Genomic DNA, 19,462 nt, shown 5'->3' on the forward strand with positions numbered 1-19,462 from the left:
AACTTTGTCTAATAAAGACCTATATACAGTTACCTGTTTGGATTGCAGGAATTTACTAGAAATGTTTGGAAAGGAAAAATCTTTCTAGAATTTACTACTTTTTGACACGAAGAAAGATAATTTGAACCAACCTTATTTAATTTTTACTTTGAGGGACCTCCAATTTATTATAATATCACTATAAATTAACCATAATAATATCATTTCCCGCTAAATCATTGAAAGAAGAAAAAAAATCCCACTTGGAAAAATTTTATGTTTCTAGTTGTGTCCTTGTTTCTACATTTTTGGGGGGTTGCCGTGTCCGTGTAGACATGCTTCGCTCGTGTCCATGTCCAAAAATCATACGATGACACTAAGCAAATCACCTTCCATGATGAGAAAGTTCAAGAGATCCTAGTCCACCAGTTAAATCCCAAACAACAAAGCCTGCACCTCAGCATCATCAGAGTGCTCGTCAATTGCCCAGAATAAGCACTGAACCTCACATCACTACAGAGCAGACCTCCATAGCAGGGCTCAGGTTTCTCAACTTGAGGAACCCAGAAAGGGAGGGGGGGGCACCTTGGAGAAGTTTTATTTGTTGATATCCTACTCCTTAAGACCTCATCTCAAGAATGGTGACTGGCCCACTCCGAGATACTGCAAAAAAAATAGGGGGACTGGAAATGCCAATGCATTATGGTGAAAAATTATGCCACTAAGTGGAATAGATTATCCTCGAAGATCCATTAAATATAATATTATTCCTTTTCTTCCAAAGGAGCCATAGAGAGGCAAGCAAAGCAAAGCTCCATAAGGTACAACCTCATTGCTCAAAGAAGTCTGAGAGATGGTTTGGCAAGACCCAACTTGTACCAAAGAGATTTAAAATGAATGATCAAATCCATCTAACAAACCTGCAATCAATAAAAAGATGATCCAGCGCAAGGAAGCAGGAATCTCAGAATGGGGAATCTTGATTCCCCGAAAATCATTTCCGAAACGGGAATCTTCTCAATTCCCCGATTTTTGGGAATCCTGTTTAGGAAACCTGGGAAACGTGATTCCCACTCTATGGGAAATTCGATTCCCACTCTATGGGAAGCGTGTTTCCTATCTACCCTCCTTGTCTCTTGCTAGTCCTCTTCTCTTCGTCTTCTTAGTATTTACATGTCAAGTCATTTAAATACTTAAGATTTACATGTAAACAAGGGAATAACCCCATTTGAATCTATTAAAAATAGTTTCATGACCCAAGTCTAAAAGGATAAAAAGTCAACTTTCCAGTTCTAATACAAAATTCGAAAAAAAAAAAAAAAAACAAGTCGGGTCAAAATCTTAACTTCCAAACGATGAGGTATTTTTCCAATTTTAAAAATTCATAAATTTTATCATGTCCAAACATTATTAAACCTCAAAAGTCCAGTAAAAAAAATCTCATAATTTGGTTTCTAAAATTTCCTCTTCTTGTCAGGCACTGGTCAACAGACTGGTCAACATAGGCATTTCAGCTGATAATGATTTTCCTTTAAGTAAATGTTGGATCTTTTAATAAAAAGTATTTTTTTATTATTTGGTTCATATAATTATTTCTTTTAGTAATTTTTTATTTTTTTAAATTTTTTTAAATATTTAACTATTAAAAAAATTCTCCGACCCTTCACGCTTCCCACTTCCCACCTTCCTGAGAGCCTTCGCTTCCCCCTTCTCGCTCTGGCAACCTTGATCCAGTGTATCCCTACAACGAGGCACATAACACTAACTAATGATGAATCAATTATGACCCCGAAGGCCATCAAGATTTTATCCAGACAAGTTGCCTAGCAAAAGGCACATACCTGGTGCATAGCTGCGGGCGGAAGGAATGGACAGGACCAAATGACGGTAGAAAGATTAAATCATAAACTTATCATCTGAAGACCAACACCACAACCTTCTATCATCACCAGATTTTCTGATATACACAAAGCAAGCCACATATATGCCTCAACCAAGTGTAACTATCTATTGAAGAAACGTTTACGAAACAGCACTTTCTCGGCCGCCTAGTCCTCCTGCCATTCAATGGAATGCCCCACATTGATTCCACTCATTGAAACCACCCTAAAAATCTCGAGTACATCCATAAGAGAATTCACCCCACACCATAGGTCAAGCAGATACTGAATTCTCCCCCCATTACCAACTCTGAGACTAGCCATTCCTGGAACTGAACTAACAAAATCATGATGTCTCTCCAAAGTGTGACAATAGGAAACTGAACTCATCAAGAGAAGTTCAACCTCCAAAGCTAGAGCCATACTTATCCTCGGTTACCTTTTTGCAAAGATTATTATTTCCCTCTTCAAGTCTACATAACCATTTTCCAAGTGACGTGCTATTCATCGCTCAAAGATTCTTGATTCCAAGCCAACCCTCTTCCTTCGGAAGACAAATCTCAACTCAATTGACGGGGTGATTCTTTTTACTTTCTTGTTAATCATTCCACCAAAAATTCTTTCTGGTCAATTCTGTTAATCATTCCAATCAAGCTCATAAAGAGAGACATGTAATAAAACGGAACATTAGCAAGGACTGATTTCATCAAGGTAATCTGACCTCCCAGAGATACATGATTTTCTTCCAAGGATAAAACCTGTACTCCACCCTCTTTCAATGACGGGGTTCCAATGGCTTTAGACAGCCAACCAACCCAATATATGAATTTGGGATGGATCCCTCCCCACACCCAATCATTCTGGCAAAACGATTGCATTCTTCAGAACTCAAATGACCATCCATCAACAAATATTTGAAAAAAGTAATCCTCGACTCATAAACGCTTCATAACATCGAACAAAAGCCTTATGCTTCATAACATTTTCCTCCTTAGCACTACTAAACAGCAAAGTACCATAAAACCATCAAAGAGATCGTCGATTCTAGCCTTATCAAACAAACGACTAAGAGAGTAAGTCAAGATGGTAAAGATAAAGGCAGACAAAGGATCGCTTTGGCAGAGCCCCCCAAAAAATTCAAAAAATCCACAAGGCGACCCGTTGATCAAGACAGAGCACCAAGACAAAGAAACACATTTGCTCATCTAGGAATGCCATTGATCGCCAAATCCAATTCTGCCCATCATGTAATCCGAATAGCTCCAATTCACTCTATCATAAGGTTTCTCTATATGCAACTTACAGATAGTACCATAAAACCATCAAAGAGATCGTCGATTCTAGCCTTATCAATCAAACAACTAAGAGAGTAAGTCAAGATGGTAAAGATAAAGGCAGACAAAGGATCACTTTGGCAGAGCCCTCCAAAAAATTCAAAAAAGCCACAAGGCGACCCGTTGATCAAGACAGAGCACCAAGACAAAGAAACACATTTGCTCATCTAGGAATGCCATTGATCGCCAAATCCAATTCTATCCATCATGTAATCTGAATAGCTCCAATTCACTCTATCATAAGGTTTCTCTATATGCAACTCACAAATAACCCATCTCTTTAGGAGTCTATCACTCTATCTTTGTATGTTGATGAGCATGATATACAACAAGCTAACTATGTGGATCTTCCACAACAAAATGGGATAGCGAAGAGGAAGAATAGACATGCTTGTCATTTCACAAAAAAATTAAAGAAAAAGAATAGACATGCTTGAGCCCTTTTGTTTCAAATGCATGTCCCTAAACATTATTGGGGTGAGGCGGTTCTTACTGTTGCCTACCTCATCAATTGAATGCCTTGAAGACCTTACTGTTTCAAATGCATGTCCCTAAACATTATTGGGGTGAGGCGGTTCTTACTGTTGCTTACCTCATCAATTGAATGCCCTCTAGCCTCTAGGGTATTAGGACTTAGGACTTCAAGTCACCTACTGAGGTTCTTATGTCTTCGTCCTTTACTAACATTTTCCTATTCATTCTGGAGTCTTTGATTGCATTTACTTTGTTCCAATCCCTAGTCACTCTCGTGGTAATGTAGACACAAGGGCCACAAAGTGTATATTTTTAGGTCATCCCCCTTCTCACAAAAAAGCCACTCAAAAATGGTATAGCTTTTACCATCCTCCTTGGAAATATCTTGTGTCAATTGATGTAATTTTTTTGGAGTACAAACTACTAATCCTCTGTGAAGACATCTCTTCAGAGGGAAAAGAGGAGTGAAGAAATGTCTTCTATATTATTGCATTTTCCAGATCCTACTCTTTCATTTCCATCTTATGATCAGGAGATGCCATCAAGAGACATCACAGGAGCGACCAAGTAAGGAACTTCAAGTATAAGTGAGACGGCAGAAGTATAAACCACTGCTCCCTGTGAGGACACCACTTCTCAGGATCCAGGTAATTCCGACTCTATCGCTCTTGCCCCTGTTAGTGATTCTATTTCTGTTCATTTTAATCTTCTTTATTGCTCTCTGGAAAGGGGTTAGGTCATGCACCCAACATTATAATCATAACAGTGTTTTTTATCATCATCTCTTGCCATTTTATCGTTCTTTTGTGTACCAGTTGTCTTATGCCTTTGTTCCTTAGAATATTCTGGATGCACTCATGTATCCTAAGTGGATAGACTCCTCTATGGGCAAAGGGATGAGAGCTATTCATACGAATAACGCCTAGGAGATTGCTACACTGACCCGAAGAAAGAAAAGTTTTAGGTGTAGATGGGTATTTACAATTAGGCACAAGGCAGATGGTGTTGTGGATAGGAACAAGGCAGGCTTGTAACTAAAGGAATCATCAAGACATGGGATTTATGGATCTAAACAAGGCATCTTCATCTCACAGAAGTAGTATGTTCAGGAAATGCTTAAGGAGACACGAATGCAAGGGTGTAAACACATTGATACTCCTATAGAGGGAAATCACAGGCTTGGGGTACAAACTCTTCGGACCTCCCACATGGAAGCTACTTCTAGGATCCTATGAGATTTGAAGATTGCTCCAGGAAAGGGTCTCTTGTTTTACCAAGCAAGGCCATATGAGAATAAAATCCTATGTTGATGCCGATTGGGCTGGCTCCATTAATGATAGAAGGACAACATCACGGTATTGAACTCTAGTTTGCGATAACCTAGTAACATGAAGAAAAAAATAGTCAGTTGTTGCTCGGTCAAATACTGAAGCAAAGTCTAGGGCCATGACACATGGATTTTGTGAGCTACTATGGATAAGAATTATCAACCAGGAGCTAGCACTTGGTCATCAAGATCCGATGAGATTATCTAGTGATAACAAGACTTCCATTAACATTGCCCGTAATCACAATCGGTGTGAAAGGACAAAGCATAGGTTTATTAAGCATTTCATCAAGGAGAAGTAGAGTTCGAGCCTTATTTTCACTCCTTTTGTGAGGACAGGAGATCAATTTGCAGAAATCTTGACAAAGGGACTCATCAGTACAATTTTTTTGCTCTATAATATGCCAGCTGGGGGTGTGCGATATCTTTGCACCATCTCGAGGTAGTGTTGAATATTGTTATACTTGTATCATGTTTTGTTTAGTCGGCCCCATAGGGGTCTCATGTAATCTCCTTTCGTATTTTTTCTCTTCATATTATTATGAGTGGGGATTATGAAACAACTCACTAACTTCATTCTCACTTCTCCTCCTTTCTTCTCCTTCTCCATCGTATTGAATCAAACCCTAATCTTGCTACTCAACTAGTTGGTGCTCAAAAATCCATTTTGGCATTTTTCTTGGTTCTCTGGTTTTGTGGACAAACACGAAAGGAGAGACATACTAAATTTAGTGCAAACGCTGAAAACAAAGCCATGCTGGCAGCTGCAGAGTCGAGGTCAACCATAGTTTTAAAACTCCCCCGCGTCATCGTGGACTCCCCCGAGTCGACTTCCTTTTGCCTTGGCCATGTTTCGTGTTTTGCCTCCGAGTTCCATGTTTTGCCCTACAGAGTCAATAAAAACTCCTTTGACTCGCCCAAATTAAGACCGCGTCAACCGAGTAGTGAACGAGTTGTGCTGTGTCGACTAGGATTTTCTTCAGCCGCGTTCCTCACCGCATTCGCATTTTTAAACACCGGGCTCAATGATAGTTCTATTCTTATCTTCCATATGCCTCTACGTAATGTGTGCATTAATGATGAATCGGCTATATTCTTAACAAGATATTATCATTCCCTTTTAGTGAACTGATACTTATTGACTAAGCTACATTACTATATACATCATGTATATTAACAGTAATTGGCTATTTGATATCATATGTAATTATCTTGTATAAGTATGAATATATGACTTACTTTGACATTTTTCACTTACTATTAATCATATATAACCAAAAAGAGGATTACTAATCTCATTGAGACTATTCTCCCAACACTAAATGTATGCAAGTGTTTCATACCCAAGGTTACCTGGAACGCGGTTCGTTCTGGTAAGCGGTACGGGAACAGGTACGCGGTACGATGGTAGCCTGGTATGCGGTACGATAAGGGTAGGCTAAGTTGGTTCGTTATATAGGGTCGCAGGTCGATTTGGAGCACTAATCCGGGTCACACCGGTGTGCTCTCTCTCTCGTTTAATTTTATGCCAAAAGATGGTAAAGCATTTTTAGGCCCTTATCTTAAATACGACGGTCAAGCATATCAACTAGTGGTTGCTGACAGTTTTTGGGAAAGGTAATCACATTTGACAGTTATTTAAAAAAGAGATTAAAACTTGTAGTGCCAATATCAGTTTTTGGGAAAGGCAATAATATTTGACAAATGTTTAAAAAAGTGGTTAAAACTTATATTGCCAATATCGGTAGGCTTGTGGTCGGATTTTTTGTTTAGGGTTTTTAAGTAGTTGCATGCCTTCCACGATTTCCTTTTTCGCTCATCTCTTATGCTATTTACAACCCCCGCCCCCCGCCCTTTCACTCTCTGTAAGAGCAAGAAAGCGAGGAAGGAGGTTTTACAATACCGTACATGAATTGTATTTTCATTTGCGATCTTCAGTGTAAGTTTCTGTCGAAACATTTGTTTCAGGTTAGTCTCTTTACCTTTTCTCAGTTTCTTCTTTTTTCGGCCTCCAATGAGGTATGATTAGGTTAAATCTAGGAACGAGAGTTTTTTTTGTTCTCTTTCCTGCTCCTTCCCTCTCTCTCTCTATGCAACTCTCCCTTTCTTGTGGGTCGCCCGGGTCGCCATTTTTGGTGATCCGGGTCGAAAACGACCCCGGATCGCAGGTTGGAGGGTGGGAGGGAAATCCCGGTAAAGTTTCTCATACCCTTCCTATAGAAATTTTAAAAAAAAAACAAATAGTGAACACATATCACATCAATTCTCCACCAGTAGCTTACTAATCTGGCTGATGTGGATTATATTTTCCCAGATATGTACCAGAGATACAAATCTTCATTAGTTAGTGATTTCTAATGCAACTATGGTACAAGCTCACCTGAACATTCTACATGAAAGTAAAACAAAATTTAGCTGTTCCCAACCACATTGGAAGCAAGCTTTCCCTAAACAACTCAAACTGTAATGGTCAAAATTTGCCCAACTCAAGCTTGTGTAAATAAATACAGAAGATGGAAGGAAAATCATATCTCCATGATAGAACAGAAAGACAACAATGGTAAAAACAGAAGGTGGAAATTGGTATTAGAAAATATAAACTGTCAAGTTCTTTCTATTGAACAACACAAATATTGAGTGAGAAGAAAACAAGCAGCACAAAAAAACTAAACAGCTAGGTAACCCATTCTTCAATAAATCATATTCGACCTCATATGCAAACTAATGACAGCCAATTCATTAATCATTTTCTCGTCCCAGAATGTTCTATTGACAGTAAGAATTTATTCAAGAAATTAGCTGATAGCAGAATTAAAGATTTAATATTCAAAAGATGCTTCCTTGTCTGCAACATATTGGGTTACTGGTTAGTGAGATCAACATGCTGACCAAAATAAATAAATAATGGAACACACAGCAATATTGAATAATCGCAATATAGGTGTGCTAGATCATCTGATTTTCGAAATCCTTGAGTGAAAAACTTTTACAAATCTGGCTGACTAGGACGTGTTCTTATTTCAAAATGAGTGAACAAGATACACTATGACAAAATGCTTCACTAAGGCTTCCATACAGTTAACCAATATAACAATGTTCAGGGTAGATAGCCTTGTTTTTTAGATAGCTTTGAAGTTTGAACCTCTGGCCTCTATTTTATGCATTTTAGGTGCTCGGCACCAGGTTTCATGGTAGGGGTGCAACTCGGGTTGCATTCAACCTGAAAAAAAACATGGGTCGGGTTGTATTTGAGTCAGGTCGGGTTGTATTTGAGGTGTCGGGTTGACCCAACCCACATCAAAACCCGACATTTCTAAAAAAAATACCATTTTTCTGATTTTTTATTTGGGAAATCGGGTTGGGTTCGGGTTGAGATATTAGTTGTTCAGGTTGGATCGGGTTTAGCCTTCATCAGGTTGAGAGTCGAGTCGGGTCGGGTTCGGGTTGACGGTTTAGAGGTTCGGGTTGGGTTCGGGGTGGCTTCAACCTGACCCAAACCGACCCAAGTTGCACCCTTATTTCATGGCCAATTCTATACCTAACAGAAAGCATCACTAGTACAACAAAAAAAAGAAGCCTAATGAAAAGAAAAGGAGAGAAGAGATTTACCCTGCTGCCTCGCTCCAAAGACTCATCCTCGATAAACCGTATCTCAGGAGTCAGGCGCAACTTCATACGCTTCCCCAACTCACTTCGAACGTACTTTGCCTTCGACTTCAACCCTGCAATAGCTACCTCTCTCCCCCTTTCATCGCCAAATACTGATACATATACTTTAACCACCTAAGACATTGTAAAACCAAAGTTGGAAGTATTCATATGATGAGTTGCATAATTTGCTCCACTGATGAAAATAATTGTTGTAATAGTGAAACTTTCCACCAGCACTTTCAAACACAGAACATAGAAGATATTTGATTTATGTTCAAACGGAAAAGGTGACCTATTTGCCATGCAGAACAGTGTATTGTAGACGATTTAGAAAGAGCAAAAGAAGCAACAAATAATAAATCTTTTGAGCCCCAAATATTATATTATCATGCAGTACAAACTGGAAACTCCCAAGACCGCAACCAAAATAACTTGCTGACCTGGATTATGGCAGGAAATCAATATGAATTTTAAGATCCATAGGATGGTTATTAAACACAGAGAACATAGGGAACCAGTCAGCAGTATCTCCCACAAATTAGTATTCTAAAATCAAAATGACTACGAGGGAAATGATAAAAATACTCCGCCATTTGTGAAATTCTATGCTCACCCTTGCTAGAAAATAAAGTCCAAACTCAGCCATTTGTTAAATCGGTTCAACTCCTAGTGCTTACGTGGATGCTACCTTGATTATCTGCAGGTAGTTTCTTGCTTCCAAACTTTTTCAAGCATAGAAGACTTCTATTTTAAAAAAGAAAAACAAAATATGGCCCTTTATTATACATAAATTTAAAATTCATGTACTCTTTCTTCCTCCTTCCCTTTCCACCACCAAAAATACCATTACCAGACAGTTGCCATTGCTTAACACTATCTCCAACTAAAACTCTTGAACTCTTTGGAACAGCAATATCATTTCCTCACTTTTCTCCAAACCCTAATCTCTCTTATGAGGAATATGAGAAACTCGGGAAAAACTTTCAACAGCCAGTACATCATCCTTTTATATCCACAGCCTACCCTTGCTAATTTAGATAAAACATAAATCTTCTCCTTGGGTCGTTGATTCTGAAGCCAACTATCATATCAAAGGTGAATTTTTTGCATTTTCTTCTATATTCCTCTGTAACGTTAATTGATGGCTTGGTTTCCGTATACGGCCAAGCCAATATCTTTAGTGTTCAATAACTTCTTCTCATATTTATTGATGACTACTCTAGGAAGGTCTGGGTGCATTTTTTGAAACACAAGAATGATGTATTTTTCACTTTTAAACCATGGAAAGCTTTGATTGAGAAGCAGATAGGCAAGCAGATAAATAGGTTTAGAACTGATAATGGCCTAGAATTTTGTGAGGGTGACATTAATGAGTTCCAAGAATGAGGGCATTTTGAGACACCGAATAGTTGTAAGAACTCCTCAGCAAAATGGGGTTCCAGAACAAATGAATAGAACTCTCTTGGGAAGAGCTCGTTGCATTGGATGTCTAAAGGCTTTTGGGATGAAGCAATTAACACAGCTAGCTACTTGGTGAATAGGCCTCATTGTACTGCGATTGGCTGTAAAACTCCACAAGAGGGATGGCCTGGTCCTCCTAGAGATTACTTTGATTTAAAAATATTTAGTCGTCCTGCAAATGATCATGTTAATGATGTTAATCTTGAGCCTAGGGCAAAAAAATGTTTAGTTAACATGATGATAAGCTTGAGGCTTGGGCAAAGTAATGTTTTTTTCTTGGTTATGGATATGTGGTGAAGGGATACATATTATAGTGTATTAACTCGTCCAAATTCAAGTATGGTAGAGATGTTAAATTTGATGAATAAGCTATATTGAAGCAAAGAAAGGAGGTTGTTAGTGCAAGAAAAGATTAGGAAGTCAAGGAGCAGGTGGAGTTTGAGGTTGAACATTCACAGTAGTACCTCAAGAAACCTCAATCTGCCCTTTCATGATGAGGTGGAGGATCCTAAAGAGGATGACGGTGTAGTACAGAATGCTGCAAAGGAGTAGCAGTAAAGCATTGCTATTGGGAGAGAGAGAGAGAGAGAGGAGGCAGATTAGGCCACCTCCGAGATTTAGCTATGTAGAGTTCATGTACTGTGCATTGATTGTGGCAGAGACTATAAAAGTTTAAGAAACTGTCCCTTACTATGAAGTTATCACAGGTAGCCATTCAGCTCAGTGACGTATTGCTATGAGTGAGGAAATTGAATCTCTTCATAAAAAACCAAACTTAGGAGCTTGTGAAATTACCTAAACATAAGAGGGTTGTTGGTTATAAATAGGTCTTCGAGAAGAAGCAAAGAGACCCAGGTATTGATGATGTGAAGTTTAAAGCTCATTTGATGGCAAATGGCTATAGTCAAAAAGAATGTGTAGACTTCAATGAAGTGTTCCCACCTACTGTAAAACATAGCTATATCGAGTGTTGCTTGCTATGATGGACCTGTTTGATTTAGAGTTAGAGCAACTTGATGTCAAGACAGCTTTCTTGCATGGTGAGCTTGAGGCGCACGTTTACATGCATCACCTAGAGGAGTTTGTTACTCAAGGAAATGAGGACCATATTTGCAGGTTGAAGAAATCCTTGTATGGCCTGAAGTAGTCTCCTAGACAGTGATATAAGAGGTTTGACACTTTCATGCTTAGTAATGGTTACACCAAAAGAGAGCATGGCAGTTGTCTGTATTTGAGGAGGCTCTCAGATGGGATATTTATATACTTGTTGTATGCTAATGACATGCTCATTGATTCTAGAGACATTTCAAAAATAAACAACTTGAAAGCTAAGCTTAGTGATAAGTTTGATGAGTTTGAGATTAAAGACTTGGATGTGATAAAGAATATTTGGGGAAGGGAATGTAAATTTGGAGGTATAGTAAAGCAAGCAAGCAGTGTTTGTCATAGAAGAAATACATAGAGTACTTGAGTGTTTTGCTATGCAGAAATGTAAGCCTGTGAGTACATCACTTACTGCCCGTTTTAGACTTCCAGCGGCTTTGCCACCACAACCCGAGGAGGTGGAACACATGTCATGTGTTCGATATGCTAGTGCAGTTGGGAGTGTCATGTATGCTATGGTTTGCACTCACCCTGACATTTCACATGCCGTTAATGTTGGTTTTCACTCGCCCTGACATTTTACATGCAGTTAGCGTTGTTAGCAGGTTCATAGTGAACCCCGGAAAGGAGCATTGGCATGCTGTAAAGTAGATACTTCGGTACTTGAGTGGCACTTTAGATGTTAGCTTGGTGTTTGACAAGAGTAGGAGTATTGGTAGAAATGTTTGTGGGTACGTGGATTCAGATTATGCTAGTGATCATGGCAAGAGGTCTTTGACAGGGTATGTGCTTACTCTTTGTGGTAAGTGCTGTTAGTTGGAAGGCAGCGCTACAATCTACAATTGCGTTCTCTACCAAAGAGGCTGAGTAAATGGCAGTGATTGAGGCAGTGAAAGAAGATATTTGGATGAGAGGGCTACTTGACGACCTGGGATCAAGGTTTCAAATTTTAGTTTTGGTTTCAGCCATCATGGAAAGGGAAACATTTCGGTTTCGGTGAAAATTTCAATGGAAATCTTGTAAAATCACAGAAACACATGGAAACATGTTGAAATAATGAAAGTTTTTAATCTTTTAAAAAAACTTGTGCAAATGATGAAATTTTAAGACGAAACTTTGGAAAATGCTAGAATAAGAACAAATACATACTTAAAAACCATCACATAAGCAACAAAACCATACATAACGGTTTAATCACATCAAACATCTAGTGACATGCATTGTCGCACATGTCTAGAACAGTAAAGTCAATAATGTAAAAAAGTATAAGAAAGTACAATGACTAGTCTCCCCTCTAAGGACCCCAACTCTATGTCAATACCACATAGAGTTACGGGGTATTGTTGGTCTCGCGTCGATCTGACAACCCATAAATAAGATACGGTAACTTTGTTGTGCAATTCAAAGCAGTGTTTAAAACGCGAATGCAGGTCAAATGCAGCCAAGAAAAATCCTTGTCGATTCGGTGCGGACGCGGCCAAGAACGCAGTTGAGTACTCAGTTGACGCGGTCATAACTCGGGAGAGTTGGAAAAAAATTTATTGACTCTGTAGGGGTAAATGCGGGATGCGGCCAAGGGAAAAGGGAATCGATTTGGGGGAGTCTGTCATGATGCAGGGGAGTTTTAAAACTTTGCTTCAATGATGTTGCCTTCTAAATATTATTCTTTGCATTAACGAAATGAAATAAAATTTAAGAATAACATCTTTCCATTTTTTGTCGTTCCGGCCATTTCGATCGAATTTCGTAAATTTCGGTAATATCAGTGATTTTGGTCGAATTTTAGGAATTTCGGTCAAAATTTCAATGAAATAATGACATAAAAGGAAATCGTGTAAATTTTGTTTCGGTAGAGGTAGAAATGGAAACATTTCAGTCATTTCAGGGAAATTTAAAACCATGACTGGGATTGCCGCAGGAGTCTACAATTGTGTATTGTGACAACGATCACTCTGACCAAAAATCAAATGTATCACAAGCTGCCACTTGTTCGAGAAGTTGTGTCTCGGGGAGATATTGCTATGAAGAAGATTGGTACAACAGATAATCCAGCAGACATGATGACCAAGTCTATTCCTGAGGCTAAGTTCAAGCGCGGCTTGGACTTGTTTGGTTTTAGCAACTTGTGAGTGCCCCAAGGGGGCTGTTGCAGAGGTGATTGGAGAGAGAGAGAATTCCAGCCAAGGTGAAGATTTGTTGAGTTGAGTGTATTGAATTCACCCTGGTTGGGCCTGAAATATTGTGTGCGACCCGAAAGCGGCCCGTCTCGACCCACTATTAAGTGAGTTCAGCCCGGCTCGGGTAAGCTTGTTCTGACCCACTTTGTGTAAGGGGTTTTATGGATTATTTCCGTATTCAAGTTTTAGAAGATGGTTGAGAGCACAGAGAGGGTGGGAAGGGTGTAAAGGATTTCAAGGTGGGTTTGGTGAGGGATACCAATTTTTCTCTTGGAATATCTGAGTTCCTATAGTCCTCGTCGCCTCTGTCATGGACTTGGGCTTTACGCAAAACCACGTAAATTTTTGTGACTTTGTGTGTTTGCTTGTGTTTGGCTCTTTCGTTTTTGCTTTGCCATTGAAATTGCAGGTTGCTAGTGAGGTGGTTTTTCACAACACCCTGTAGACACCCCATTTTGACCGTGCCCTAAGCCTTCCATTTTGTGCAAAAAACCTACCAAATCATTGAGTTGGGACCCCAAAATTCACCCTAGGCTAGGTTAGGATCCCACCAGGGTCCCTGCGAAATTTCGTCGAAATCCGAGCGCGTTTGCCTAGCGAACGAGCTAAGGCAGTGTCGTGGTGCAAGTTCAGAAGGGGGGTGAGTTTATCCTGAGAAGGGGGAGAATTTATCCTGGAACGGTGTGATCTAAATCTAAATGGGACACGATGGTCGGTGCACTTATCATTTTTTCGCGCGCATATCAATTTTCTGCACGCCTTATCAAATGGTCGTACCAATATCAACTTCTCATTTCACCTATAAATACTAATTAACCCCTCATTTGTGAAGGATCAGATTTTTCTAAGCTGGTTTTAGAGAGAGAAACTGTGAGGATTTTAGAGAGACAAAGTAGATCTAGAAGCCCCAAAATTCAAAAACCTAATTTCGTTTGCTTTTTTTCTTCTTCTTCTCCGGTGAATTTCACCAGAAACCGACTCATTCTCCGGCTAGAAATCTGTCCAAGCTTAGCTCTGCAATCATGGCTAGTCTCTGCCTTCATTACAACTTCATCTTCCATGGAAACCCTAACTTCATCATTCTTTCTCTTCTCCGATCAGATATTTTTCTCCTACCGATCTCCGTTTGACCTCCGGCGAACTCTGACCTAGTCTTTTATTTGTTTAATCACCATAAATCTCTTCTCATTTTCATTTTTTAGCAGATCTTATTGTTCCTTACTGTTAGAAACCCTAACTTTTCCCTTTGTCTTTCCCCTTCGGCCATTATTGCTAGAGCACCGGTGAAACTCTGGCCAATACATTTTCTTCTCTATCTTCTATTCTCAGCCATAGATCTCCTTTTGCTTTCATCTAAGAAGGCATAGATCTGATACTCTTCTGTTTTAAACCTTAGTTTCTTTCAAAGACAAGGAAAAACTCTAATTACAAGTGATTTTTCTTCAATTGGAGCGTGCATCAGAAATTCAAAGCGTGTGTGGTTTCAGCAGATTTTTTTTTTTTTTTTTTTTTTTTTTTGTTGAGTTATAAACACGTTGATTCGAGCGGATTTTAGATCAGCGGCTTAAAATATTCATTTTTACAGGTATGTGTTTCAATTTCATAGTTCAAGGTATGAATAATGTGCATTTTGCTTGCTAATCTCTGAGTTTTTTATATCGTCAGTGAAGATAATGATTCTTATATGTGTGTGATTTACATTGATTTTGATTTAATCTATTCCGTTTCTTTGTTTGAAAAGTATAATTGATTGCTTAGATGACGTAATTTAATATATTTTTTAGACTGACATATTGATGGACTATCATTGATCCGAGCATTATTTGATTTATTTCCAGATCATTATAATTGATGATTCTTAAACAATTGTTTGAGAAATGTGATGGACGTCATGGACTTAGTGTACTGGTTTTGTAATCTTCACCTAAAGATTAAGTTTTCTTTTATAGCTTGATGATGGTATGAATGAGTTCAGAAAGAAATTGGATGTTTAAAATGTGATAATTCATTTTTATGGATGACAATTAATTATCATGTTCTGAATAATATGTTAGTGAACATAAAAAAAAATTATTACTCAAAAGGATTAAAAAATTATGTTCTTTAAGTTGTGCGTATAAGAGTAACAGGTAGTTCATTTGGGTTCAAATTTATCAAAAATCAGCATTATCATGTTTTTATGGAATAAGAAAATTTTGGATCAATAGTTTTAATCTACTCATTGATGGTAACTATGTTGTTTTGATGTTCTTTTACATTTTGAAAAATGATATTAAATCTTATCTTGGCTGTAATGTTGTCAAATTGCATGATCTAGCTTGTCCCTTTATTTGAGTAGGGTTCTTGGGTAAAAATTTATATGGTCACAGGTGTTTTGAAATAAAAAAGAATGTCATTTAGCTAAATTTTTCACATAATTCATGCAGTCTAGATTTCACCTTCACCTCAATTTTCACTCACAATTATTATTTGTAACCTGTTTTTCTCATCCTGACTAGTTGACATAACCTTAGCCTCCAATAGTATAGAATTTAATCTCTCTTTACTTTTGATTTGTTCTTAATTTGTACATTTGATAACAAAAAGAAGGTGATAATATAGTAGTACATAGTGCTAATACATAGGGGCTGACGAAGAAGAGCATGTTGAGGTGCCCTTTATTTATTTTTATTTTTTTTGTGTTATATGCCGATGGATGGAGTTGAATGGGCATGAGAAGATAATATAAAAAAAGGGGCAGTTAAGGTTGTTAATAAGTATCATGAGCTGATACTTGATGAGAGGTCCTGGTACCATCATGTTTCTTAACATCATTTAACATCAGTTGGGTTGACTATAATGCATTGATTGATTGTTCTTATCAGCTGATATGCTATACAGTTCAGACACCATTTCAATTCCCTTCTTTCCCAACTATATTTTTTTTTTTCTACTCCTAAGATTTGATCTTTGACCTACAGGGATTTTGGCAAGCTAACTGAAATCTGATAGTTCTTTATTTCTGTTCTGATCACATTTTCTCAAATCCTCTTTGTTAAACACAATTTTCTCTATCATTTCCTTCCAATCTAATCTTCCCCTTTATTTCTTTTTAATGTAATAAAAGGAGTGTGGTCAAATATGGAAAGACTTTATTTTACAGATTTGGTTTTTAAAATATATGAAACTTGTTGATGCTTTTACATTTTAGTTAATAGGGTAACACAGTATGGGACAAGTACAAGTTTCATTCAATATGAGTTTTCTTTGATGAGTTAATCAACAGGTCAATTATGTCCTATTTAGTAACAATTTTCCTGATATGATTTCGTAAGTAGTGTTTCTTTGTCTCAGATCCCTTCATGTAACATTCTGGGGAATAATTATTTCAAAGTATAAAAGGGGTTGTTTCAGGAAGGTTTAAAAAAAGTTAAGACAATTTAATGTGGTTGTTGAAGTGTTTTTCTAAAGGTATCTCAATTATACGACTATATAAAATTAATATGCAAGTTCTTTATGAACTCTAGTGTATCAACCCTCATATGAAAATTCATAAGTTCTTTCAGTTGAATCCTCTGTGCATTATAAATGCTAATGAATTATGCCTCTTTTAGATAGGGCTACAATGTAATACTTTAATATCATATTTCCCCAAGGTAAAAAAAATGAGGTCCAGAATTAGTATAGTATTGTAACAATTTCAGGTTCAAATAATGTGCTTTGGTGATCTGTGTTAGCATAGATATGTATTATTGACTACATTGTAAGTATTATTTTCAAACGAAGCTTGCAAATGGCATGTCTTTAAAGTTGATTTCACGATTGTGTCCTCTTAGCTGAGTCTTTCTTTCATTCCTTATGATAATGATTGTACAATTTTAGTAAGATTAGTATCGTTATGATATATTGATTATAATAGTAATAATAATGTTATTGTCAGATTATGTTGATTGCATTAATGGTGTTTAAAATGTTAGATTTTAGGTAATATTTAGTAATAATATTATCATGCTAAATAATAATTACCTTATTTGAACTGAATGTTTTATTGATTGGTTCGCATATAAATTGATCATAGTTGCTAGTTTTGCCAAAGTTTCATTTCGTAGACGAACCCTCTGTGGATTTTTTTATTAGACAATTACTCATGTTTTAGAGGTGATAATCATTCAAAATTTCCCCTGAATATGATACACTTAAGATATACAGAGCATGTAAGTCAAACAATCTCCTGTGTAAACTGGGGAATTACATCATAGGTAGCTTTTATCAATAATATTCTCCCGATTTCTTTTATTTAGAAGACTTTCATAGTATTTTAGACATGAAATTTGGATGGTAATTCCCTCTGTCATTGCAAGAGCGATGAAGGCGATAGCCCAAGCCCATCCTTAGAGGGATTTATTGGATCATGATAGTATCATCTTTCCTCTTCTTTCCTCTTATTTAGGTAAAGAATCCTCGGTCTTTTAGATACCCTGAAACCTTTAGTTCTTCATTGCAAGGGCAATGAAAGAGTTATCTAGAGCCTTTTTTTTTTTTTTAGAGAGAGACAAGCTATGTCTCAACATTAAAGTCGCACCCCTTTTAGGGAGACAAGCGATGTCTCAATAAACAAAATCAAATCCTTTGGAAACAAGATTTGTCTCATTAGCGAGTCATACATAGGAGATTATCCAAGTTTCAAATAGAACACTTCCTTTAGGTTAAGGACCGACTTGGTCTGTTAAATACCGTACCCTTCTTATCATTTGCAAGGGCAATGGAGCCCATCTCTGTGTTTAGGAGACTTGCCCAGTCTCACTAGCACCCTTTTTTATCTCTTCTTTTAGGAGACTAGCCTAGTCTCATTGGCACTCCTCTCTTAGGGTTGTGCACTAGAAGTCAGTCTTTTCGTATAGGAGTCAGTCCTTTAGCATAGGATGTCTGTCCTTAGCTAGAGAGTCCTCTTTTCAGGAGTCTGTCTTATCATCATGGGAGTTAGGATTTTGTCCAACCTCTCATCAAGTCATGTGTTTTTATCCACTCCTGTAAGGTATAAGATGCTATCCAATCCTTGCAGAGGTGTGATTCTGTTCAATTCCCCCGCAAAGCATAAGATGCTGTCCAACCTTTGCGGGATATCAGGAGTCCGTCCTACCCTTATGATAGGATTCTGTCCTCTTGAGTCAAAAACATCTGAAAAAGCAAAAATCTCAAAAATCTTGAGTCATTAGAAGTAGTTAGGAAAGTCTTTTCCGAACTACGTTGGCTTGATCTCTTTCCACAGGGTATGTAGTGCAGCTTGGAATCTATATCCCAAGTCCAGCCAAAGCTTTCAAAATAAGCATTTCAAACTTTCCAAAAATACAAAACTTATTCAAAACCTTTTCAAAAAGATCTTCCCCTAGAGTTAGGAGTCTGTCCTAGCTGTTTGGGGTATTTTAGAGCTAGAAGTCTGTCTTGTTTGTGTTGATTTGGTGTGTCTTATCATGTGAGTGTCCCTAGAGTTAGGAGGCCTTGAGTTGATCGGTTAGACATTTAGTCGAATTGATAGCTAGACTAGGAAGCATATAGTCAGCCCATGTTTTCATTAGGTTGCATAGCCTAGCTACACATAGGATGTAGAGCCCACCTGCATTAGCTTAAGGCTAATCAACTTGCATTAGTTAGGGCATATAGAGAGTCCTAAAAATTACAATTCACATGAACTTAAGCAATTGTACAAAAAGCTTTAAAAATCAGTCGAGTCTAGTGGATCGAGTCCAGGATAGCAGTTCTAGATGGTTAGGCATCGTAGTTTAGAATAGGTCATCGAACTACGTTGATTCTGATTTCTTCCCGAGGCCGGGATACGTATAGCAGCCAGGGTGGATAGTCATTCTGGTCCGAGTCAAGTATTGCATTAGAGTTTTAGGATTCGTCTTGTCGAGTCGTGTATAGAGTTGAATTGTGTTCTGTGTTTTGTTGTGTTTTCTTACTTTCATGTACAGATCTTATACCTTTGGCTGTAGCATGCATGTGTTTGCACACCAAAACTTAGACACCAATTAGCTATGACACCCATAACCTAGCTATTCTTAGGCGACACTACTTTCATCTATTTTGTGTGTGCTT

The 19,462-nt window shown here is 37.9% G+C and overlaps 1 protein-coding gene across 2 annotated transcripts in view; it reads right to left on the minus strand.

Moving 5' to 3' along the window:
• The window catches only part of LOC143886143 (ribosome-binding factor A family protein), a 53,943-nt gene that overhangs the window by 32,694 nt on the left and 1,787 nt on the right, over nt 1-19,462 (minus strand). For both annotated transcript variants that reach the window (XM_077390100.1, XM_077390099.1), the window contains exon 2: nt 8,604-8,777. In XM_077390100.1, the coding sequence (XP_077246215.1) occupies nt 8,604-8,777 (174 nt within the window). The remainder of the gene's footprint in view (nt 1-8,603; nt 8,778-19,462) is intronic.

This window comes from Tasmannia lanceolata, unplaced genomic scaffold, assembly GCF_043159265.1.
Source record: "Tasmannia lanceolata isolate RefF3 unplaced genomic scaffold, GAP_Taslan_0.1 ptg000011l, whole genome shotgun sequence".
Lineage (NCBI taxonomy): Eukaryota > Viridiplantae > Streptophyta > Magnoliopsida > Canellales > Winteraceae > Tasmannia > Tasmannia lanceolata.